This window comes from Gymnoscopelus microlampas (genome assembly GCF_963454915.1).
Source record: "Gymnoscopelus microlampas genome assembly, chromosome: 16".
NCBI lineage: Eukaryota > Metazoa > Chordata > Actinopteri > Myctophiformes > Myctophidae > Gymnoscopelus > Gymnoscopelus microlampas.
This window is the reverse complement of record NC_139953.1, coordinates 51,270,863-51,295,885: the sequence shown is the minus strand read 5'-3', so window position 1 is coordinate 51,295,885 and position 25,023 is coordinate 51,270,863. Positions and strand designations below refer to the sequence as shown.

Sequence of the window (25,023 nt, the reverse complement as noted above, 5' to 3'; positions counted from 1 at the left end):
CGAGAGATGAAGCAGGGACCCCCTCTATATATATTGTATACAATTGTGTTTCAGAATTTATTTATTTTTCTTTTTTTTAAACTTGGTCTGCTTTTCCCCCCCCCCCCACCAATTACTCTTTGCCAAAAATAGCCGATCTAAAAGCTCAAAACGCCTCGCAGTGTGAGGCGTTTTGAGCTCCTAGATCGGCTATTTTTGGCTAAAGTTCTCCTCAGAAAAGGGATGATAGGATTCAAGTGGTTAATGTAAAAACAAAAAAAATCATATCACACAAAGATTTGGCGGACCCCCTGTAGTAACTCTGAGGACCCTCTAGGGGTCCCGGACCCGCTGTTGAAGACCCCTGTTCTATGATGTTCTATGACACATTGTGAGTTTGTAGATCAGCTATTTTCATAAGACAGTATAAATGAAGCAACAACAGACTTTTGCTACTTTTAATAATTCCTCATTCTTTCACAAACTCTTCAGCCCCAACTAGAAATATACAATCAAAGAAGAGTGAAAAACAAAAACAAGAGTCTAAATTCCAAAAATCACTGAATCTAAAAATAATACAATAAAATAATAAATAATACAATACAATTTACAATCAATTAAATAATATTTTCTTTTACAATCAAAAAAATAATACTTTATTTTACAATCAAATAAATAATACTTTATTTTACAATCAAAGAAATAATACTTTTTACAATCAAAGAAGTGGCTTTGGTTGAAATGATGAGTGTGAACAGCAGTCATAATGTTAATATTCCATAAGCATGTTCATGTTGTATTACGTTACCATGGGAACCAGTGGTTATCATGAATGTTTTATCAAGTGTTTTCTGGTGAGTTTGAGTGCAGTATAAAACCCATAAGATATGCATAACCACCACAAATCACTGTAGCTTCTTATATAAACATTATCAACATGTTCTGTAAGCGGTTATTTCCAGCATATTAATCAATGTTTAATCCCAAAATGATTTGTAGACAATTAAAAGATACAGATGTTGATCATTGTGTAAAAGTTTTAAAATGTTTGGTGTTTAGAGCTTAAAACAATACTGATCATCTAAATAATAAAAAAACAATAATAATATAAATAATGTTGTGATCATAAAACACAATAATAATATCATAAATAATACTGTGATAATAAAAAACAACAATAATAAATAATGTACAACATGAGATCTCCATCGATACAGTTTTAACAGCTGCTGAAAAGACAGGAGTTTAAACTCAGCGTATGAATATCTCTATAACATATTGTTACTAATACTAATGATGATAGTAGTTCACTTTGAGGTTATACAGACTTTATTTATTGATATAGTATTATATATTGTATTGTTAATAATACTAATGATGATAGTAGTTCACTTTGAGGTTATACAGACTTTATTTATTGATATAGTATTATATATTGTATTGTTAATAATACTAATGATGATAATAGTTCACTTTGAGGTTATACAGACTTTATTTATTGATATAGTATTATATATTGTATTGTTAATAATACTAATGATGATAATAGTTCACTTTGAGGTTATACAGACTTTATTTCACTGGCTGCCTGCCTTTCTTAACACTCTGAGGAAGGCTTGACGCCGAGTGAGTCTGTTCACATCCTAGTGAGTCTGTTCACATCCTAGTGAGTCTGTTCACATCCTAGTGAGTCTGTTCACATCCTAGTGAGTCTGTTCACATCCCAGTGAGTCTGTTTACATCCTAGTGAGTCTGTTCACATCCTAGTGAGTCTGTTCACATCCCAGTGAGTCTGTTCACATCCCAGTGAGTCTGTTCACATCCCAGTGAGTCTGTTCACATCCCAGTGAGTCTGTTCACATCCCAGTGAGTCTGTTCACATCCTAGTGAGTCTGTTCACATCCTAGTCACATGGTCTGATGTTTGCATCGTAGTGAGTCTGTTTACATCAATGCCTACACTGCAAAATCCTGAGTGTTATTTTAAGTGTGATATTTGGTTGGAAGGACACCTACTGGTTGACAAGAGGTATCGCATCAAAGACTAAATGTAATTTAGCGTCTTCTCTAACGAGCTGTCGCTTTATAACTCAGTAGAAATGTGGTCGGATCCGCTTTAATTACTTTCAACCTGGCATCCATGTTTTGGGGGCGTGTCCCAGGTGAACATTTTAAAGATTTTCAAAAAACATAATCTTTCTTTTTTGTCAAAAAAGCTCACAACACGTGTGAGCTTGTACATCTGCTAAATTCACTATTTGTGGTATTATAAAGTATAAGGGTCTTAAATGGTTAAAAGAACACTACTGTATCTTTGGTTTAAATAACCGATCTACAAGCTCACAACAGTATAAATCATTCTTCATACAGAGGGTTTAGGAGTCAGCACACAAATAAATAATTAAATAACATAGTTAATACCAGCAGGAGAACATCTGGATATGATGTGGAGAACATCTGGCAAACATCTGGTGAGAGCAGATCTCTGAAACAGCCAGTACCTGTCCCTCTAGTTCAGTGTGTGTGTGTGTGTGTGTGTGTGTGTGTGTGTGTGTGTGTGTGTGTGTGTGTGTGTGTGTGTGTGTGTGTGTGTGTGTGTGTGTGTGTGTGTGTGTGTGTGTGTTCAGTCCAGTGACAGCAGTGGCTGCATGTTGTCCTCCTCAGTCTTCACCTTGTCGGCTCGTTTCAGAACACCTGGTTCCACTACCGACTGAGATCTGAGCACACACACACGCACGCACGCACGCACACACGCACACACACACACACACACACACACACACACACACACACACACACACACACACACGGCGCCAAAGACAGAAACGTTTACAGCTGATTGTCATTGAAGTGAAACATGTGCATACAGGTACTTAACGAGCCATCATTAACCTAGTGTCACATGATGCTCATACAGGTACTTAACGAGCCATCATTAACCTAGTGTCACATGATGCTCATACAGGTACTTAACGAGCCACCATTAACCTAGTGTCACATGATGCTCATACAGGTACTTAACGAGCCATCATTAACCTAGCGTCACATGATGCTCATTTGGGTTGAAAACATCTCAGGCATGCAAACAGGTCCATCAATGTGCTGCGCGCGCTTCGGGGGGGTGGGACACTACAAGGTTATACTACACTTGAGTCAATCAGTACAAATCTATACTCAGTATTGAGCAAGATATTAACATGAATTCACAGTGAAGTTTTATATGTGTGTTAATCAATGTCACTATAAAGCCTGACATCCATGCTGGAATATTTTTATTAGGACAATATAGCAAATACTAGACCAGATAAATTAACACTTTATTATAGAATTCTCTTTTTTCTGGACATAGTCATTTAAAATGTAAAAGGTGATCTTACCCTCTTCTTCCCTGCCATATATTAAGATGGTAAGATGGTAAGGTAAGATGAGCCAGTGGGTAAACTGAACCCCCTTTATCTAGAAAACTGTGTTGTCATGTGATGTGACCTTAAATCTAGTAAACATCCATCATTTACACCTGGTTGTGAAATTGGGAAGCACCTGGGGAAAGTCTAAAACATTATTTTACACAACAAACAGTTTTTTTGCCAGTCAGATTTCTACACGTCAGGGAGAATGACTGTTGTATCAAAGCTAATTTACCCAGATCTAAAAATGTATATCATACATGTTGGATAAAACCATGTGAATATTTTTTTTTTTTTTTTTCTAAATAATTTTTATCCCACGATTTTGTAACCCACATTTTTTCACCCAGTGCCAATTGCCTATGTAATCCTGGGCACTACCTACCCTCTGCCAGCCTAGGGAGAGCCCAAGCTGAAGCTCATGCCTCCTTCAATGCATGAGGAGCAAGCAGGCCGCTTCTTATCACCCGACAGGGGGGAGTTTCCCTGGTTGGACGTAGCGCGTGGAAGGAACACGTTATTCCAACCAGTTCCCTTCTCCTCCATCAGGCGCCCCGGCTGACCAGGGGGAGGCAGTATAGTGACCAGGATTACTACATGTTTTTGTGAGGGTATTAACTACCCTAGGAGACACGGGGAGAACATGCAAACTCCACACAGAGTAGGCCCTTTCACCAACCCCACCTAGGGTATGGGCGCCGATGACGTGGAGGAGAGAACACGCCCCCAGCGCCCACAGCGTCCCTGGCAGGAATCGAACCCAGGACCTTCTAGCTGTGAGGCGACAGCGCTACCGACTGCGCCACCGTGCCCCGTAAAAAAAACCATGTGAATAATTTAGCAAAGAAATTGCCTGAAGAATTATTCTAGCCAATTTTGTCTAAAATGGTGGCTGTGGGGTAAAATGAACCAAATGCCCCAGGGTAATTGAGCCTAACATTAATCACTATTCATATTTTATATTATTTCTTTGCTACTCAAATTATGCTGGATGACCTTTAATTTGGATGAATATCTCATTTAAGAGAATAACAAACTTTATTTAAGTAGCTTTATATTGTTTAAATAAGCGTTATAAGAAAATAAATAAGACTATTTGCAAGGGAAATGTGTTATTACATTATTTTTGAAAACGTTTTAGAAGTCATATTTTTATGGCGCTTTGTCATAGATACTGTCATAGATGAGTTACTCATAATTTCGATTGATAGAAGACATCCTGAAATAAGGCTAGATGTTTAGATCTCATTTTGCCTTGCTTCCAGGACAACTTAAGTGAAAAGTGGATCATCTTACCCTCCCCTAACTGAGGGGGCTGTTAAATAACAACATTAAATCTACATGGGCGGCAGTGGCTCAGGGGTGGAGTGGCCGGGTAGAGTGAACTCTATCCCGGGCTGGGGCGCTCCCCCAGAGTTAGTGTGGAAGTGTCCTTGAGCAAGACACTGAACCCCTAATTGCTCCCGATGAGCAGGTTGGTGCCTTGAATGGTTTCCTCCGCCATCGCTGTATGAATGTGTGTGTGAATGGGTTAATGGCACAATCAATGGTTAGGGTTAGGTTACATTATGCCAGCTATAGGCTCTGTCCACTGCTATGTGTGTTTTACAACTACATGTACAGTACCTCTTCATGGTCTTGGGGGACATGTCTGGGTCCAGGTCTTTCTCCAGGTCTTGGACTGACAGAGGACAGTAGTCCAGGTCTTCATCGTAGGCGTGGTCCAGCAGAGTCCTGGCCCAGGTTCCCATGTCGTACGGAGGCATCGAACCGCCCAGCTCTGAGGGAAGGATCTCTGGATGGAGGAGCTGATGGAGGCTGTTCAGGTTGTTACCGTGCATGAAGATCTACAAGACCATAGGACAGGTTAAATGAAGATCTACAAGACCATAGGACAGGTTAAATGAAGATCTACAAGACCATAGGACAGGTTAAATGAAGATGTACAAGACCATAGGACAGGTTAAATGGAGATCTACAAGACCATAGGACAGGTTAAATGAAGATCTACAAGACCACAAGTGAGCGAGTGGGAGTGAGCGAGTGGCCGAGATTTGGGGTATTGGAATTCAGCTTAAGCGATTTAAACAGGATGTGACATCATGAGGACCTAAGTCTCACCCGTTTCCTGGTCTTGTCCTTGAGGAACGGCCGTATGACGGTGTAGAGAGCATGGATGTACCAGGGCTGGTTCACAAAGTGGATCCCCCCGAACCTGGCAGGAAAGCTGTCCTACACACACACACACACACACACACACACACACACACACACACACACACACACACACACACACACACACACACACACACACACCTATATATGGTAAATATATGAAAATGCACAAAATGATATGCATAATGGCGGTTGGGTGGAGACTTTGGCCCTCATTTATCAACGCGGTGCAGCCCGAATAATGAGCGTACGGCGTGATCACCGCACCTTTCGGCATTTATCAATATATCCTGACGTGGGCTTCATGCTACTTTACGCTGAGATCTCACGTCTGGTCGAGACCAGTTGTTGACGTTGGCTGCGCCCGTTTATTCCATTCTAGACCTGCGGAGCAGCATTGTCCGACGGTCTGACAGGCATCTGGACACATAATCCACTCCTACATGTATATCTACACTAATAAATAATCCCTGTGAAAATATAACATTTTATAAAGTAATTTAAACAAACTGCTTTAACAGTCATTCAGATAAGATTGTAGATCTGGCTGCATTGAAAATAGCAAATCTACAAGCTCACAAGCCAGCGTCGCATCGCATCGCGACGCGTTGTGAGCTTGTAGATCTGCTATTTTCAAAATAACGAGCGCTTTTGCGTCGCGAGTCGCGCGTCGGGACAGTGAGGTCTACAAACTTACAGTAGCTTGTCCTATGGTATGGAGTTATGTCATAGAGAGTTATATAGGCTACAACCTGGCTGGGTTAAGGATATAAACCTGACGATCCAATCTCTTATAACGTGGGTGGCGGCACGGGATCACTGCAGTCTGCAGACCGCCCGAGTCTCATGAGGAATACATAACATGCTTTAGTGTAACTATCGAACGCGCACTGCTCGGTATGGGGTAAATAAATATACAAACGTATTCCATTCATGGCGATGTGATTGGTAGGCCTATCATAATATGTCATTCATGTAGGCTACAAGCCTACTGACTGACAAAGATTGCACCGTAACGGATTATGAAAGACGCAGTTGGGCGCATGTCTGTGTGTGAGAGAGCGAGAGAGAGAGGGGGGCGTGTGCATGTGTGCGTGCGTGCAGGGCTTTAAATTTCAATAATGACTACCTCCCCATGCATTATCCCGCTTATTACACGGCTACTTAATAAATACATAAATACATTTACCCAAAAGTAACAACAAAACAAAGTATTTCCTTGCTTACGGCAATGAAAGTATTCCATAAGTATTGGGCTGGGCGGACAAGTTCGCCTCGCAAAAACAAATGACGAAATGGAAAAAAACTCGCCCCAAAACACACTCGCCCCCCATTCTATTTACTGCCGATTTGCCTGTAATACCGCCGGATTTGCCCCGGGGCGACTGTGTTTTGGGGCGAGCGTTTTGGTATTCCCCCGTTGTTGTGCCACGATAAACAAGGAAGCGCAGTGGATCAAATAGAATGACTTCTCGGTTATTGCATCGTCTATTTCTCACTTCAAATGTTTTCAAAAACATTCTTGAGAGCAACGTTTAGTTGTAAATGACATTGTTTGTTTGTTTACATGGCTGTCATGTTGGATAAAGCATATAACCAAGCAGCACAGGTTGACATGAGCAGGTGTTCTGAGTCTCTGATTACACAGCGGTCCGTTATAGAGCTCATCGGTCATTATCCAGAAATAATGACCGATGACTGACCAATCAGAATCGAGCATTCAACCAAGCCGTGTAATAAATATATATATATATATATATATATATATATATATATATATATATATATATATATATATATAGTGATTCTGATTCAGAGACAATAAAAGTGTTTCTGATTCAGAGACAATAAAAGTGATTCTGATTCAGAGACAATAAAAGTGTTTCTGATTCAGAGACAATAAAAATGATTCTGATTCAGAGACAATAAAAGTGTTTCTGATTCAGAGACAATAAAAGTGATTCTGATTCAGAGACAATAAAAGTGATTCTGATTCAGAGACAATAAAGTGATTCTGATTCAGAGACAATAAAAATGATTCTGATTCAGAGACAATAAAAGTGTTTCTGATTCAGAGACAATAAAAGTGTTTCTGATTCAGAGACAATAAAAGTGTTTCTGATTCAGAGACAATAAAAGTGTTTCTGATTCAGAGACAATAAAAGTGTTTCTGATTCAGAGACAATAAAAGTGATTCTGATTCAGAGACAATAAAAGTGATTCAGAGACAAACCTCCACATTCCAACCAACACTGAACTGAACCTTCCCAACATAACAGGAAGTTCAAACCAAGCAATCTGATTGGTGGAAATAGGCTCTCCGGTATCATCAGGTCTCCCTGCTCTTCCATCCTGTGGTCAGGTACGACACCTACTGGTTGACAAGTGGAACTGCATGAAAGCCAGCAGGAGAATCACCCTTGTTGTATGACAGTGTCTGTGTCCTACACTCAAAATAGCAGATCTACAAGCTCACAACTTCCGTCCTGCACTATCCCTTTGCACTAATTAGAATCACAGCACACCTTTGTGATTCTAATGATCCTATAATCAGCAGAAATGAGAGTGTCAATTATTTGTGTCAATTGTGTTTATATAAGATGATAGTCTAGTGTGTGTGTGTGTGTGTGTGTGTGTGTGTGTGTGTGTGTGTGTGTGTGTGTGTGTGTGTGTATACATATATATATAGGTCTAGGTCTAGGTATGGTCTAGAGGTCTAGGTAGGTCTAGGTAAAGGGTCTTACCTGCAGACCCTCTATAGCCAGGCGCAGCATGCTAGGGGTCAGTCTAGACGCCTGTTTGAAGGTAAAGTTGCTCCAGTCGATGATGAGAATGAAACCGTTGACTTGAAGTTCTGGATCCTCTATCATAGACTCCAGTGATAGCAAGATGGACCTCAATATGTCTACAAATGAATACCTGATAGAGAGACATACAGAGAGAGAGAGAGAGAGAGAGAGAGAGAGAGAGAGAGAGAGAGAGAGAGAGAGAGAGAGAGAGAGAGAGAGAGAGAGACACAGAGACAGAGACAGAGACAGAGACAGAGACAGACACAGACAAACAGACAGACGTATACTCTTCATATATTGATTTTTCTTTTAATTTGTATATAAAAATGCTTTTTGCAAACAAATGTTTTGTGTTTAGTATTTTGCTGCTTTGTCATTCTGTGGTAGTTGGGTCCTACTATGGGATGTTTTCACAGCACATTGACCTGTGTGATCATCTCAGTCTGAGGTGTTTATATATGTATATTTATAAATGTATATATATCCTGTTCCTCATTCTGAAGAAGACCTTTGTGTCGAAACGTTAATAAAGCCTTGACTAGGAGCTTATTTTAAAATTACAGTGTGTGGACTTTATTATTGTCTCCACCAGTGATACAATGGTAGGCATGAGGAGATATGTTTTGCACCCTGTCCGTCCGGGTTAGGTGTGTGTGTGTGTGTGTGTGTGTGTGCGTGTGCGTGTGCGTGTGCGTGTGCGTGTGCGTGTGCGTGTGCGTGTGTGTCCGTCCGTCTAAAGTTTGCAGGAGTGCTCCGTTTTGAACAAAATGCCTCAAATCACGAATGCAGCGTCCGATTGCGGTGAAACTTTGTACGCACATTCGCACTACGTTGAGGAACATACGCCACCCTTTGAACATTGCCCTATTATAGCGCCACCAGGAGGCCGATTTTTGCAATACTATATTTTTATATTACTCCTACTAATGTTGTCCAAACATCACGCAAATCGGTACACATGATCTCTTTTGGTCATGTGATCAAGACGGATACGTCCGATTTTTCATATTCCATCCTGATTGGTGGATTCCGAACATTGCTGGCCCACAATATCCTACCTGACCTGGCGGAGACCTGTGCTCCGAGGAGAACCTTTTCTAGTTCCTTATATATTTCCACTGTTGGTCCAGTGAATGTGCCAGTTTCATTATTGTTTCTATATGTTGTGACCTGCTCTGGTCCTAGTTTGCAGCGAACAGAACCAGAATCTTTTACACTGATATAAATATGTTGTGTTATACTCTATGTTATATGTTATATGTTACAGTATGTTATATGTTGTACAGTACCTGCTCTGGTCCCAGTTTGCAGCGAACAGAACCAGAATCTTTTACACTGATATAAATATGTGTTATACTGTATGTTATATGTTACAGTATGTTATATGTTGTACAGTACCTGCTCTGGTCCCAGTTTGCAGCGAACAGAACCAGAATCCTGCGTCCGTAGCGGTCCAGGTCAGACAGAACTCCGGGGAAGCCGTCCTTCAGAGCCTGCTTGATGCCAGGCTCTGTGGCCTTCAGGTTCTTGAACATGTCCAGGTTCTGCTGCCGGTACTCAAAGTACTGAGCCAACAGGCGGAACGCCTCGAAGTGGTTGAACTTCCTGGCTCTGAGGAACCTCAGGATGAACAAGTCGTCCGTCCTGAGGAACCCGATGTCTGGTCTGGTGATGATCATGTCCCTGACCTCCTGGATGTCCTGGTGCAAAGACTCTGGGTTCTCCTTTAACTCTGCCTTGGCTTTCTCCAGAGTCTCCTCAGACAGTCCGCTCTGCAAGTGAGTCATCTTTCCTTCTGGGCCTACCTATGATGTACATGAATGTATACCTAATCTACCTATCTATATATCTATATAGGTATACATATATATGTATACCTAATCTACCTATCTATATATCTATATATATATGTATACCTATATGTAACTAGAAGTGAGTCATCTTTCCTTCTATAGGCCTATAATATACTATAATGTATACATGAATCTAGACCGTCCTCCTTTCCTTCTGTAGGCCTACCTTTGATGTATTGTAATATATACCTATATATATATATATATATATATATATATATATATATATATATATATATATATATATATATATATATATATATGTATATATATATATATATGTATACCTATGTGTATGTAGACAGTCCGCTCTGTAAGTGAGTCATCCTCCTTTCCTTGTCTTCCCTTCCTCCCACCACAAGTATTATTATAACAATAATATATAGATATTATATTATATATATCTATACTATAATGTATACCATGTATGTAGACAGACCACAAGTATTATTACAGGATGAAAATAAATCACTTATCTCTCTACAATGATCTATAGAGAATCAACAGGAGAGAGAGCTGAGCTCATGCATCCATAGCTTTAGTTTATCAGTTGTTTTCTGTTTATCTTTGTACAGCTCTATAATAATACTGAACCCTGAACCCTGAACCCTAACCCTGAACCCTAACCCTAACCATAACCCTATAAATGTATTGAATCATCTATAGATGTAATGAATCTTCTCCATTATAAATCCTCTATAAATGTATTGAATCATCTATAGATGTAATGAATCTTCTCCATTATAAATCCTCTATAAATGTATTGAATCATCTATAGATGTAATGAATCTTCTCCATTATAAATCCTCTATAAATGTATTGAATCATCTATAGATGTAATGAATCTTCTCCATTATAAATCCTCTATAAATGTATTGAATCATCTATAGATGTAATGAATCTTCTCCATTATAAATCCTCTATAAATGTATTGAATCATCTATAGATGTAATGAATCTTCTCCATTATAAATCCTCTCCATCAGGGCTGTAGGTTCCATCATGTAATCCTCTGATTCTCTAATATAAACATCCATCAGCCTTTAAAACGCTGGATCGTCCATCCGGTGGGGAGAGAGAGAAACGGTAACGGTTCCTAACGTTAAACTGACGTAACGGATCCTAACAACGGCTTCTAACGTTAAACGGTAACGTAACGGTAACGTAACGGCCTCTAACGTTAAACTAACGGTTCGGTTCCTAACGGCTGAAAGTGAAATGAGAAACATGTTCATCAGGAGGAGAGGAGAGGGGGAGGAGTCACAGGATGCTCTCTCTCTCTCTCTCTCTCTGTGTGTGTGTGTGTGTGTGTGTGTGTGTGTGTGTGTGTGTGTGTGTGTGTGTGTGTGTGTGTGTGTGTGTGTGTGTGTGTGTGTGTGTGTGTGTGTGTGTGTGTGTGTGTGTGTGTGTGTGTGTGTGTGTGTGTGTGTGTGTGTGTGTGTGTGTGTGTGTGCGGGGGAGGGTTTCTCAGCTGTTAGCCGGTGGACACCTGCTTGCTGGCAGAGAGGAGAGGTCAGCAATATATAGTAATGATTACTATCACAATATAGAGCTATTTAACACTGTTACTGAACAAACACTCTATAGTAATGATTACTATCACAATATAGAGCTATTTAATACTGTTACTGAACAAACACTATATAGTAATGATTACTATCACAATATAGAGCTATTTAACACTGTTACTGAACAAACACTCTATAGTAATGATTACTATCACAATATAGAGCTATTTAACACTGTTACTGAACAAACACTCTATAGTAATGATTACTATCACAATATAGAGCTATTTAATACTGTTACTGAACAAACACTATATAGTAATGATTACTATCACAATATAGAGCTATTTAATACTGTTACTGAACAAACACTCTATAGTAATGATTACTATCACAATATAGAGCTATTTAATACTGTTACTGAACAAACACCATATAGTAATGATTACTATCACAATATAGAGCTATTTAATACTGTTACTGAACAAACACTCTATAGTAATGATTACTATCACAATATAGAGCTATTTAATACTGTTACTGAACAAACACTCTATAGTAATGATTACTATCACAATATAGAGCTATTTAACACTGTTACTGAACTTGTCATCAATCAATCAATCAAATCATTCATAACCATCTACACTGTAAAGTGTTATTTTTTTTGAGAAATTATTTTTTATTGCAGATAACGTTGCATTACAATCAGTTTGACCCACATCTGATTTAACCTTTTAACCTGTAATGGACACTTTTATAGCGGCATAAATAAAAATCTGACAAACAAACACAGACAATCTCACACTTTGACTAAAACACAATATGGAGGATTTTAAATATATATATATATATATATATATATATATATATATGTATATTGTATCATATGATCTTAAATATACACATGTTCAGGGTGCTGGAAGAGAGAGAAAATATCACATAACAAGACTAAGAGCAGAGAAAGAAATGACAGCCAATACGGTTTCAGGATCGGCACTATGCACTGATCATAATCCTTCTCCTGAAGCAGGGACCCCCATATGTTATAGATGATAGAGATGAAGCAAGGACCCCACAGCATACTGTATAGATGAGAGAGATGAAGCAGGGACCCCCACTGCATACTGATAGATGATAGAGATGAATCAGGGACCCCCATTACATATTGTGAAGTATACCTCAGTGAAGGGTTGGGCCTCAGAGAAGGGTGTGGCCCCAGTGAAGGGTGTGGCCTCAGAGAAGGGTGTGGCCTCAGAGAAGGGTGTGGCCTCAGAGAAGGGTGTGGCCTCAGTGAGGGGTTGTGTGGCCTCAGAGAAGGGTGTGGCCTCAGAGAAGGGTGTGGCCTCAGAGAAGGGTGTGGCCTCAGAGAAGGGTGTGGCCTCAGAGAAGGGTGTGGCCTCAGAGAAGGGTTGGGCCTCAGTGAAGGGTGTGGCCCCAGTGAAGGGTGTGGCCTCAATGAGGGTTGTGGCCTTCACTGAGGCCACACCCTTCACAGTTGTGCAGTGGTTAAACTGATGAACAGGAAGGCAGCAAAGCATTATGGGAGGACAGTAAGACTTAAAACCCGCTGAGAGATCAAATAAAATAAAATAAATAAATAAATACAAATAAATAAATACAATTCACTGCGGAGTCCGGTCACTTTTAGTCCCCTGGATGTTAAAAAATCACACCCTGTGTGAAGAGAGTGGTGCCTTTGATGAGCCCCGTATTGATGTTGTCATCAATGTTTGTTTATTGGACATACATACATACGGACGGACACACAGACAAAGTCAGATATAGGAGTGGTTGGCACCACTCAAAAAAAGGAAAAAAGAAGACATTTCCCCCTGGTGGCCTGGAGGACACATTATTAGCTGTCAGAGGTCAAAGATAAAAGGTCACTGGATGTGTCTGAAATTCCATACTAACATACTATTTAATATGCAAATGTATAATTTATCCATACTAACATACTATTTGATTTGCAAATGTATGCATTTATTCATGCTAACATACTATTTAATATGCAAATGTATCATTTATCCATACTAACATACTATTTAATATGCAAATGTATACTCTTTTCATACTAACATACTATGCAATATGCAAATGTTTTAACTTATTCATACTAACATACTATTTAATATGCAAATGTGTTCATTTATTCATAGTAACAGACTATGTAATATGCAAATCGAATACTAATTAGCATTAGCATAGTCATTAGCATGTAGTATGTATTTATACGTCGTTTTATACATTAGTATAGTAATTAACATGTATTATTAAACATTAACATATTAATTACCATATAGTATGTACACATTAGCATAGTCATTAGCATGTAGTATGTATAGAAATGCACCATTTACCATCAGTATAGTAATGATGTACTTTGCGATTTCAGACACAACTCTTACTTTCCTGCTCAGTGTTGTTCCAACATGAATCTTACTTTCCTGCTCGGTGTTGTTCCAACATAAATGTTATTTTCCTGCTCGGTGTTGTTCCAACATAAATGTTATTTTCCTGCTCGGTGTTGTTCCAACATGGATCTCAAGGCTGGTGACATCATGGCAGGGGTCATGAGTGGGGTCATGGCCGGGGTGAAAGGTCGGAGGGGGTATTGTGACCTTCGACCCTGAACATAAACACACTGGAAATATTTCTGACCTGATGAGACAAGAACACATCATGTGATTCATTACAAAACTAATCATTTAATTAACTCAATGAATGGCACTATATAAAACTAAGTATTCTTACTTGTTTTCTTTTTGTCTGTTGTGTTGTTTTCAACGCTGGACTCTGCTGGAAACAGTTGAAACAATAAGTGTGACTTCTGAATGTATATATATATATATATATATATATATATATATATATATATATATACACACACAGCTTGTCCCTATTGGCCGTTTAAGAGCACCTATCACGTTTGGGCCTTTTAGCATGTACTGGAGTTATGGCTTTAAAGCCCAGCCAATAGGAACACAGAGGGGACAGGGCTTAAACAATTACAGCCTGTCCTTACACAGAGGGGGCGGGATTTCAGCAATTACAGGCTGTTCCTATTGGCCGTCTGAGAGCACCTACCAAGTTTGGGGCGTTTAGCATGCGGGTAACTGGAGTTATTAAATCCAAGCCAATAGGAACACACAGAGCAATGGCGTGCATGTGGCACCCAGGGGCCCCTGGCCGGGCCCCTGCATGCCACAGGTGGTCCCTGGTGTGGCTCTTGTGATGGCAGACCCCTGACCAGTGTTGGTGCCACGATTGGTGCGGATCGGAGTAACGGTGCGCCTCACAGGTCTGTCTGTCTGTCTGTCTGTCTGTCTGTCTGTCTGTCTGTCTGTCTGTCTGTCTGTCTGTCTGTAACCAGAATGGTCTCATCACTCTCTGTCTGTCTGTCTGTCTGTCTGTCTGTCTGTCTGTCTGTCTGTCTGTCTGTCTGTCTGTCTGTCTGTCATACGGTACCTTTGGTTTTCTTGGCTGATTTCTTCTCAGTGGTTTTCTCACTTTTAACTTTGAGAAGAGAGAAAGACTATTAATAATATCATACTGTAGATATAATAATATATATCATTATATCAATATCATTAACAATAATATGATACTTTAAAATGACATGAATGAATAAATAATATGATACTGTAGCTATAATATATCATTATATCAATATATCATTAACAATAATATGATACTTTAAACTAACATGTATATGACATGAATATAATAATTAAACATTAAAGTAACATGTATTTAACATGAATATAATAATTAAACATTAAAGTAACATGTATTTAACATGAATATAATAATTAAACATTATACTAACATGTATTTAACATGAATATAATAATTAAACATTAAACTAACATGTATTTAACATGAATATAATAATTAAACATTAAACTAACATGTATTTAACATGAATATAATAATTAAACATTAAACTAACATGTATTTGACATGAATATAATAATTAAACATTAAACTAACATGTATTTGATATGAATATAATAATTAAACATTAAACTAACATGTATTTGATATGAATATAATAATTAAACATTAAACTAACATGTATTTGATATGAATATAATAATTAAACTAACATGCGTGTCTCATGAACAGGAATAGCAGACACTTACCAGCCTTTTCCACGGGACTTCTTGACTTCTTCTTGTCTGAAAAGAGAAAAACATATAATGTTTATTTAAATAAAGAACATGTAACAGCAGATCTACATGTATTATATAATGTTTATTTAAATAAAGAACCTGTAACAGCAGATCTACATGTATTATATAATATTTATTTAAATAAAGAACCTGTAACAGCAGATCTACATGCATTATATAATGTTTATATAAATAAAGAACCTGTAACAGCAGATCTACATGTATTATATAATGTTTATTTAAATAAAGAACCTGTAACAGCAGTAGATCTGGAATACTTGGGTGAGGAAACCTCTGTTACGTTTCCTTTCTTCACTGTTGATGCTTTCACTCTGACTGGACCAGACTCTACTTCTGCAGAAGAAGAAGAAGAAGAAGAAGAAGAAGAAGAAGAAGAAGAAGAAGAAGAAGAAGAAGAAGAAGAAGAAGAAGAAGACGAAGAAGAAGAAGAAGAAGAAGAAGAAGAAGAAGCAGAAGAAGAAGAAGCAGAAGTTTCATTAGAGTTCAGATGAGCTGACTGCGGAGTTGGCTTTGATTCAGAATCAGAATCATCTTTATTTTCACATCACAGGTTTACAGATAAGGTGATATGGGGGGGGGGGTGTACAGATTAAGATACAGAGTATCAGTGTGTTGTAACAGATTCATGATCATACTGTATTGTATTATGTTACCTTTCTTTGCTACGGCAGAAGTTTTACTTTTGGTTTTGACTCCAGCCAGCTTGGTTGCACCTAAAAAACATAAAATAAAAACTCTTGGTCTTTGGATTTTAGATGATGTTAGATCCTCTGTTCAGCCCAGTCAACACAACTAAATCCTCTGTTAACTCAACTAGATCCTCTGTTAACTCAACTAGATCCTCTGTTGATTGATTGAATATTGAATATTTTATTAGGTAAAAAATGTAAAACAGCACAGTTACATTTAGAATTAATTGTCTAACAGGTCCGTTCATGAAAGTCCTTGCGGTCTTGTTTCCAATGAGGGCTTTGGTATTCAATTCATAGACATATGGGGCACCACAGTTCGAATATCAATACAAAAAATATAGCTGCAAGCAGCGATAATACGGGGCCAGTGAATAGAGAGAGAGAGAGAGAGAGAGAGAGAGAGAGAGAGAGAGAGAGAGAGAGAGAGAAACTGGAGAGAGAGAGAGAGAGAGAGAGAGAGAGAGAGAGAGAGAGAGAGAGAGAGAGAGAGAGAGAGAGAGAGAGAGAGAGAGATGGAAACGGAATAGATTGAAGAGAGAGAGTGACATGGAAACAATAGATTGATGAGAGAGAGAGAGATGGAAACAGAATGGTTTGGCTGGACATCTCAACCTATTGCCATTAACAGGATTCGAACTCTCAACCTTCAGACTAATAGGCTGCAACACTACCTATAGTGCTATAGCTTTGTCCAGGCTGATATTGTCTGTTGAAGATCATAAACTCTTGCCTTCTTTCATGAACCAAGCCCCTGTTTCACTAACACTAAGATCACTCGTTCACAAACCATTTACCAATGAAGAAATTGTACATCTCCTCAGAACCAAAACTAGTGAAAGTAGCCGATCTACAAGCTCACAAAACATGAAAAGTTGTGAGATTGTATCAGCTATTTTCAGAATGAAGTATGTCATACATTGAAAAAACGTACTCTCAAATAAGCATTTCAGGTTATCTTTACCATTTGCACATGTATTCATTGATACAGTGATGTTGTGTGCAATTCAACTTAAATTAAGTCTGCATCAAGTGAGGCTTGAACTGGCGACCTTGAGATTGTGAGGCATTCATTTAAGGGAGACGCCATTGGACCAACAGACAAGTAAATGTGATACAGTTTCACGAAAATAGCTGAAAAATCCTGGGTTTAAGTGTTTTTCGAACTGCTCAAAATTGCGGACAATCTAAGGGCGGAGCTTACTGGTCAAAGCGATAGATGTATTCCTCATGAGTCAAGGCACAAGTGTAAGCAAGTTTCACGACTTTCGGCCAAACGAGGCATGACTTTTGCCTGTTTAAAGTTTGCATTTTCAAAAAATTGCTATAGCGCCCCCCTTTGGCTAATCGGAGTGAGATTGGTTTCAGTGATATTTGGAATGACTCTACATTACTGCAACGTTTCAAAGAAATGTGAGTCTTGCATGTATGTGTTAGGGGCAGATGAATAATTTTCATAAAACTGCAATAGTTAAAATCTATTTCCTCCTGGGATTTTTGAGTAATCTGCACGAAACATTTTACACATGAACTTAGGACCTTTGCCAACAAAACGAAAGCGGCGGATTTTCCATAAGTGAAAAAATGCAGAAGTTAGGAGCCAATGGCTGTTTTTCATATAATTCAAAATGGTGGGCGATCTAAAGGTCAGAGGTCAAAAGTCAGACCACAAAAGTTGTCGGGCATGAAGAGACGCATGTGTATATTGAAGTTTCATGGTTGTAGATCAAACAGGGCATGAGTTGTACCTGTTCAAAGTTGGCACTTTCAATTGCGTGCTATAGCGCCACCCTTTGACGAATGAGTGTGAGAATTATTTCTTGATAGTTTTTCATGAGCATCTACCATATGGCCGAGTTTCGTAAAAAGCGTATGCCAAGAGCCAGAACTGCCAAAAAGAAGTATTTTTCAAACTGCTCAAAATTGCGGAAAATCTAAGGGCGGAGCTTACTGGTCAAAGCGATACATGTGTTCCTCATGAGTCAATGCACAAGTGTAAGCAAGTTTCACGACTTTCGGCCAAACGAGGCATGACTTATGCCTGTTTAAAGTTTGCATTTTCAAAAAATTGCTATAGCGCCCCCCTTTGGCCAATTGAAGTAAGATTGGTTTCAGTGATATTTGGAATGACCCTGTACATTTCTGCAAAGTTTCAAAGAAATGTGAGTCTGCATGTATGTTTTAGGCGCAGATGAATAATTTTCATAAAACTGCAATAGTTAAAATCTATGGAATCCTGGGATTTTTGAGCAATTTGCACGAAACCTTTTACACATGAACTTTGGACCTATGCCGACATAAAATAGGGAGCGGATTTTCCATAAGTGAAAAAATGCAGAAGTTAGGAGCCAATGACTGTTTTTCATATAATTCAAAATGGTGGGAGATCTAAAGGTCAGAGGTCAAAAGTCAGAGGGTGAAAGTTGTTCAGCATGAGGAGACGCATATGTGTATCCAAGTTTCATGGCTGTAGGTCAAACAGGGCATGAGTTGTACCTGTTCAAAGTTGGCATTTTCAATTGAGTGCTATAGCGCCACCTTTGGACGAAAGATTGTGAGAATTATTTTTTGATCGTTTTTCATGACCATCTACCATATGGCCGAGTTTCGTATAAAGCGACAGCACGGTTCAGCCAGAACTGCGAAAAGTGGCGGAAGAAGAAGTGACAGAATACTGCCAATAACAAAACAGGTCCAGAGCTGAGCTCTGGCCCCGTAAAAAACAGAAAAAGATAACACTATGTACAACAAAAAATTCAAAAGGGGGAAAAAAACTATATGTACAAGAACAGGGGGGGGGGGGACTGTTCAGCCCAGTCCCTCCAACTCAACTAGTTTTAAATGATGTTAGATCCTCTGTTCTATCTGGAAAATAAACACGGCCGGCTCAGATGGCTCGGACTTGTCCTCCAAATGGATCAAGACTGCATTCCTAAAGCAGCCTTGAGATGGACCCCACCTGGAAAGAGGAATCAAGGGAGGCCAAAAACAACCTGGTGGAGAACTGTGATCTCAGAACTGAAGATGGCAAACCTAACATGGGGCGAGGCACAGGATAGGACCAGATAACCTAACATGGGGCGAGGCACAGGATAGGACCAGATAACCACAGCCTTATGTTCCACAGAGAACCAAGAGTATTCAGTAACATGAGTCTCCATGTCTCTCCAGTTCTTTAGAGCATTGGTTCTCAAAGTGGGGTCTTGAGGGAGTTCCAGGGGGTCCCCAGCTAAATGATAGATTAGGCACCAAATAGACCCTTATGGGTCTGTAACTCTGAGAGTGTACAAATGGAACCAAATGGACCCGTTAGGGTCCATTTGGTTCCATTTGTACACTCTCAGAGTTAAATTGACATAGATTTTACATTATAAATTGCGGTCCAGGTGATAGAAATGCCATTAAATGGGGGTCTGTAGCCCTAATGTATGTCAAACTGGGGGTCCTTGAAATTAAAATGGTTGAGAATCACTGCTAGAGCCATAAAAAATCTTCTCTTATAGGGGTCCCTGGCATATCTTTTGAAATGGGGGTCCGCGGGCTAATAAGTGTCAATTTGGGGGTCCTTGACATGAAAAAGTTTGAGAACCACTGCTTTAGAGAACAGAAAATGCATTTTCAGGTCAGGATATGAGAGAACTCATACAGGATACAGATTAAACAAGTGAAATTGGAAGTGATGACACAAAGAAATAAGCAGACAAAATTGGAACTGGAACACTTTGAAATTTAAGCTGATACATGGGTACTCTCTCCTGGATTGGCTGAAATTCGGACACCTAACTGAAAATGCACTCTATAGCAAGGATTACTATCAGAGTATAGTGCTTTAAACCTTTTAACAAAATAAATGTTTTTTTTCACCCCATCCTGAAGCACCGCAACACCTGCTAGACAAGCTGTCTCATTCTACTAACCGCCTCCATTGCTCCAATCATTGGCCACATAATAAACCTCTCGCACGTCTTGCAAGATTTCAAGATAGCGAGAGTAACCCCTCTGGCTTCAGAACATCTCATTCCACTGACACATGCCTTCTCTATTTGAATGACCACATCAAACATGAGTTGGACGTGGGCAAATACTGCGGCATGGTCATGCTGGACCTCCAAAAGGCATTTGACACCCTAAACCACTCTATATTGATTGATAAGCTGAAAGCAATGGGTTTTGATAGCACATCTGTGAACTGGATGCAATCCTATCTGGAGGGGAGAGAACAGGTGGTGGAGGTGAACAGAACCCTATCCCCCCCCCCTCCCAGTGAGCTGTGGCATACTAGGTAGCATACTAGGACCTTTACTGTTCCTAATGTATGTAAACAACATGATATCAGCTTGTGACTGCAATTTGTCCCTGTTTGCAAAAAAAAGGACAAATTGCAGGTTGAAAAGTCCCTTAGCTCTGAACTCTGTAAAATCTGCACCTGGCTCGCTGATAACAAACTGTCATTACACCTGGGTAAAAAGTGAATGCATTCTCTTTGGGTCCAAAATAAACCTCTGCAAGGCCGACGGTTCCACAAGAAAAGAGGACATTTCCTGGGTTGCATTAAGGGGCAAATCTTTCCAGTAAAAAAAATGGCAACAAAAAAGTCAACCAAAGAACAATATTTTTGAGCAGTATCTCCTCATTGGTCAGTATGAATACACTGAGGACTCTAGTAGGAGCACTCATCCAATGTCACTTAGACTACGTATGCACCTCATGGTACCATAGCATCACAAAGGCTTTAAAAACATGGCTCCAGATATCCCAAAACAAACTGGTCTGGCTACTGCTTTGCCTTACACCTATAACTAATCTAACCCCTGCTCACTTTGCTAGAGTGGGTGGCTCAGGGAGTGGACAGAGTACAGCAACTTGCAATGGTTCTGGTCTACAAGATACACTACACCGTACACAGATACCAATGTACCTGTCAGACTACTTCAACCTGGTCTACAAGATACACTACACCACAAAGACACCCATGTACATGTCAGACTACTTCAACCTGGTCTACAAGATACACTACACCACAAAGACACCCATGTACCTGTCAGACTACTTCAACCTGGTCTACAAGATACACTACACCACAAAGACACCCATGTACCTGTCAGACTACTTCAACCTGGTCTACAAGATACACTGCACCACAAAGACACCCATGTACCTGTCAGACTACTTCAACCTGGTCTACAAGATACACTGCACCACAAAGATACCAATGTACATGTCAAACTACTTCAACCTGGTCTACAAGATAGCTACAAGACACCCATGTACCTGTCATATTTATTAGTAGAGTTGTAAAGTTAAATACCTTTTTCTACAGACTGTGCTTCAGGCTGTGGAAGAGGTGCAGCCTCAGGTTGTGGAGCTGCAGCCTCAGGCTGTGGTGCTGCAGCCTCAGGCTGTGGTGCTGCAGCCTCAGGTTGTGGTGCCTCAGGCTGTGGAGCCTCAGGTTGTGGAGCCTCAGGCTGCTGCAGTGGCTGAACTGGAGGCTGATACTGTGGGTATTGTTGTGGGTAGAAGCTCTGCATGGGAGGGGCCGATGGATGGACCGTCAGAACAGGGGCAGATGGAGCTGAAAAAACACCTGGGATTAGTTGAGTCATCAGCCAGATAGCATCGACTTTGTCATATTTATGGATCTCCATATATGGGCATAAAAGGGCCATGGACAGACAGACGGATGGACCACAGACAGATACAGAGATCTCTATATATGGGAATTAAACACACACACACACACACGCACACACACACACACACACACACACACACACACACACACACACACACACACACACACACACACACACACACACACACACACACACACACACACACACACACACACACACACACACACACACACACACAGGGACACGGGAAGTGGGGTTCTGAGGGTGCTGCAGCACCCCCTGCCGTTGTGAGGGAAAAAAAAAAAAAAGGCTGAAGGCGTGCGTGTGTGTGTGTGTGAGACACACACACACACGCACACACACACACGTTCCGTGTATTTATAGACAGATGACAGAAGTGTATTTGTGACAGATCCTCTCTGTCACAAATAAGCTCACCTGCTAGAAGGAAGGGACCTGACATGAGAAGTTGATGGAAATAGATTACAATTCTTTCATGTATTCATTCCATGTTCAAAATGAATCACCCAAAGTTTATGCTCTCATTTTGACAGAACTAAGATAATATTATTGTGTTTTTCATTTCCACCTTTAGACTGTTCCACCTTTAGTTTAGTCTGGGATGACTCAGGATAGAAGACAGGGTTAAGTTTAGTCTGGGATGACTCAGGGTAGAAGACAGGGTTAAGTTTAGTCTGGGATGACTCAGGGTAGAAGACAGGGTTAAGTTTAGTCTGGGATGACTCAGGGTAGAAGACAGGGTTAAGTTTAGTCTGGGATGACTCAGGGTAGAAGACAGGGTTAAGTTTAGTCTGGGATGACTCAGGGTAGAAGACAGGGTTAAGTTTAGTCTGGGATGACTCAGGATAGAAGACAGGGTTAAGTTTAGTCTGGGATGACTCAGGGTAGAAGACAGGGTTAAGCTAATATCAATGGGATTGGATCTTATGATACTCAGAGGATAAATACCCTCATACCTGTCTAACTGCTTCTCTGGAGCACACCGTACATTAAAGGTATTGTAGGGAACATTAAGCCTAAATTTAAAATATATATATATATATATATATTTTGCATTTTTTCCCCTCTATCAGCCACTATATAATGATGCTGGGGTGTTTATATGCATTTAAACACAGTCCTCCTTCTGAAATCCGTATTTTCCCTAATGTTTATGTGTTCTATGTTTATGTCCGGTACGTAAATTAACGCACGCATGTGCGCGTCCGTGCGCGTCCGTGTCCGTATGAACGTTTACTTTCGGTTTTAAAACGCTCTCAAACTTCGTTTTTGAGGCACAGAATTTAATTTTAAGATAGCGTGTGGATAGAATTTAGTTGTTTAACTTCATATATGTGGTCAATTTATCATGAAAGAGCCTATTTAAAAATAAAAATTCAGAGAACCAGCAGGGCGGGAATTTCCGCATATTGTATCCCAATAAAGCAACCTGTTTTCGGGCACCATGCCTTCAAAAGAACCTCTCTATGGAGGTCCCTCCTACGTCACCCCCTGGTGGTCGGGGAAAAGTACTGCTGGTGCTTATTTACCTCTGAACTCCCTAGTATCCCTTTAAGCAACAGATAATTGACGGCGCGCCGGTCGTTGTTGAGAAATAAACCCGACAGGATGATTAAAAGGTGAAACATGTATTAATGTGTTAATATTCTATGCTCTGTTGATGAATTGTATACATAGGACCACAATGGAAACAAGCCCCCAGGACTTCAGCCCAAGTGTTTTACTGTACATCCTACCGTTTACATTTTTGACTAATAAAGTTTTCAATCAATCAATCAAACAAACAAACATTTCGACCTGTCATAGTAGGAGGAGGATAAGGATTATCCTATTATTATTATTATTATATTATTATATTATTAAATTATTAATTTATTTTTATTTTATTATTATACATACCTGTCATAGTAGGAGGAGGATAAGGATTATCTGTGACGACGTGATGAACTGGAAGATAAAACATTTAGACAAATAATTCATGAATGTTGAAAAAGGTTTGTCTGGCTCAATTACCCTGAGAGTAGCGGACCGGCCTCTTAGTGGCCTGGAGGTCTGTTAGAGTCCCCATGTATACATGTGATATGTAAACCATGTATACATGTGATATGTAAACCATGTATACATGTGATATGTAAACCATGTATACATGTGATATGTAAACCATGAATACATGTGATATGTAAACCATGAATACATGTGATATGTAAACCATGAATACATGTGATATGTAAACCATGAATACATGTGATATGTAAACCATGAATACATGTGATATGTAAACCATAGATAGATAGATAGATAGGATACTTTATTGGCAGTTCAAAAAAAAGTCAGTGTCATTCATGAAGAAAACGCCAACGTAGACTATAACAAAAAAGCTGTAACTTGTTTCCATTGTGGTCCACCTCGAGACATATAACAACAGACAAACACACTGCACAAACAACCATGAAACAAAGATTAGATTCTTATACAGCAATACCTAAAGGACAAGAAGGTGATCCTTATGATCCTTATGATCATGATGTATACAGCAATATATAAAGGACAAGAAGGTGCCCTGAGAAAAGAATCCAAAGCAGAGGGGGCTATCCGGGGTAGGGGTCTAACTAAGACCAGTTAGTGTTAAGATGGAGCCATGATTTGAGGTCATTTTAAAATCTTGCAAGAGAATTTAGCAATTTTAGGGATGAAGGGAGGGCGTTCCACGGAGTAGTGGCTGCGTGATAAAACACATTTTCCCCTTAAGCGTCCCGAAACTATAGGGGGAAC

General features: G+C 39.6%; 3 protein-coding genes across 12 annotated transcripts in view; 1 reads left to right on the top strand and 2 right to left on the bottom strand.

Moving 5' to 3' along the window:
- Positions 1-2,580: 2,580 nt before the first annotated feature.
- Positions 2,581-10,136, bottom strand: clvs2 (clavesin 2; the record flags this gene model as incomplete). Its single annotated transcript, XM_084082992.1, has 5 exons — positions 2,581-2,695; positions 5,012-5,232; positions 5,507-5,617; positions 8,305-8,479; positions 9,748-10,136. The coding sequence occupies 5 exons, from the start codon at positions 10,134-10,136 to the stop codon at positions 2,602-2,604; spliced, it is 990 nt and encodes a 329-aa protein (XP_083939118.1). The 3' UTR covers positions 2,581-2,601.
- A 2,703-nt stretch (positions 10,137-12,839) lies between these two features.
- The window catches only part of LOC311063419 (uncharacterized protein), a 45,353-nt gene continuing 33,169 nt past the window's right edge, over positions 12,840-25,023 (bottom strand). For 5 of the 8 annotated variants that reach the window (XM_084082861.1, XM_084082858.1, XM_084082865.1 and 2 more), the window contains 8 exons: positions 24,151-24,198; positions 21,906-22,169; positions 16,562-16,621; positions 16,140-16,241; positions 15,858-15,893; positions 15,181-15,228; positions 14,467-14,511; positions 12,840-14,373 (listed from right to left, as the gene is read on the bottom strand). In XM_084082861.1, coding sequence (XP_083938987.1) covers positions 14,222-14,373; positions 14,467-14,511; positions 15,181-15,228; positions 15,858-15,893; positions 16,140-16,241; positions 16,562-16,621; positions 21,906-22,169; positions 24,151-24,198 — 755 coding nt within the window. In that variant the 3' untranslated portion in view covers positions 12,840-14,221. The remainder of the gene's footprint in view (positions 14,374-14,466; positions 14,512-15,180; positions 15,229-15,857; positions 15,894-16,139; positions 16,242-16,561; positions 16,622-21,905; positions 22,170-24,150; positions 24,199-25,023) is intronic. The other 3 variants (XM_084082859.1, XM_084082860.1, XM_084082863.1) reach the window with 3 other exon arrangements.
- Positions 12,844-13,352, top strand: LOC311063421 (uncharacterized protein; the record flags this gene model as incomplete). 3 transcript variants are annotated; one of them, XM_084082867.1, is made up of 2 exons in its annotated part: positions 12,844-13,156; positions 13,208-13,352. In XM_084082867.1, 2 exons carry the CDS (start codon positions 12,844-12,846, stop codon positions 13,225-13,227), a joined length of 333 nt encoding a protein of 110 aa, XP_083938993.1. In that variant the 3' UTR covers positions 13,228-13,352. The 3 variants fall into 3 exon arrangements, with proteins under 3 accessions (XP_083938993.1, XP_083938994.1, XP_083938995.1); XM_084082868.1 differs by having other exon boundaries at positions 12,844-13,138; positions 13,208-13,347; XM_084082869.1 differs by having other exon boundaries at positions 12,844-13,102; positions 13,208-13,253.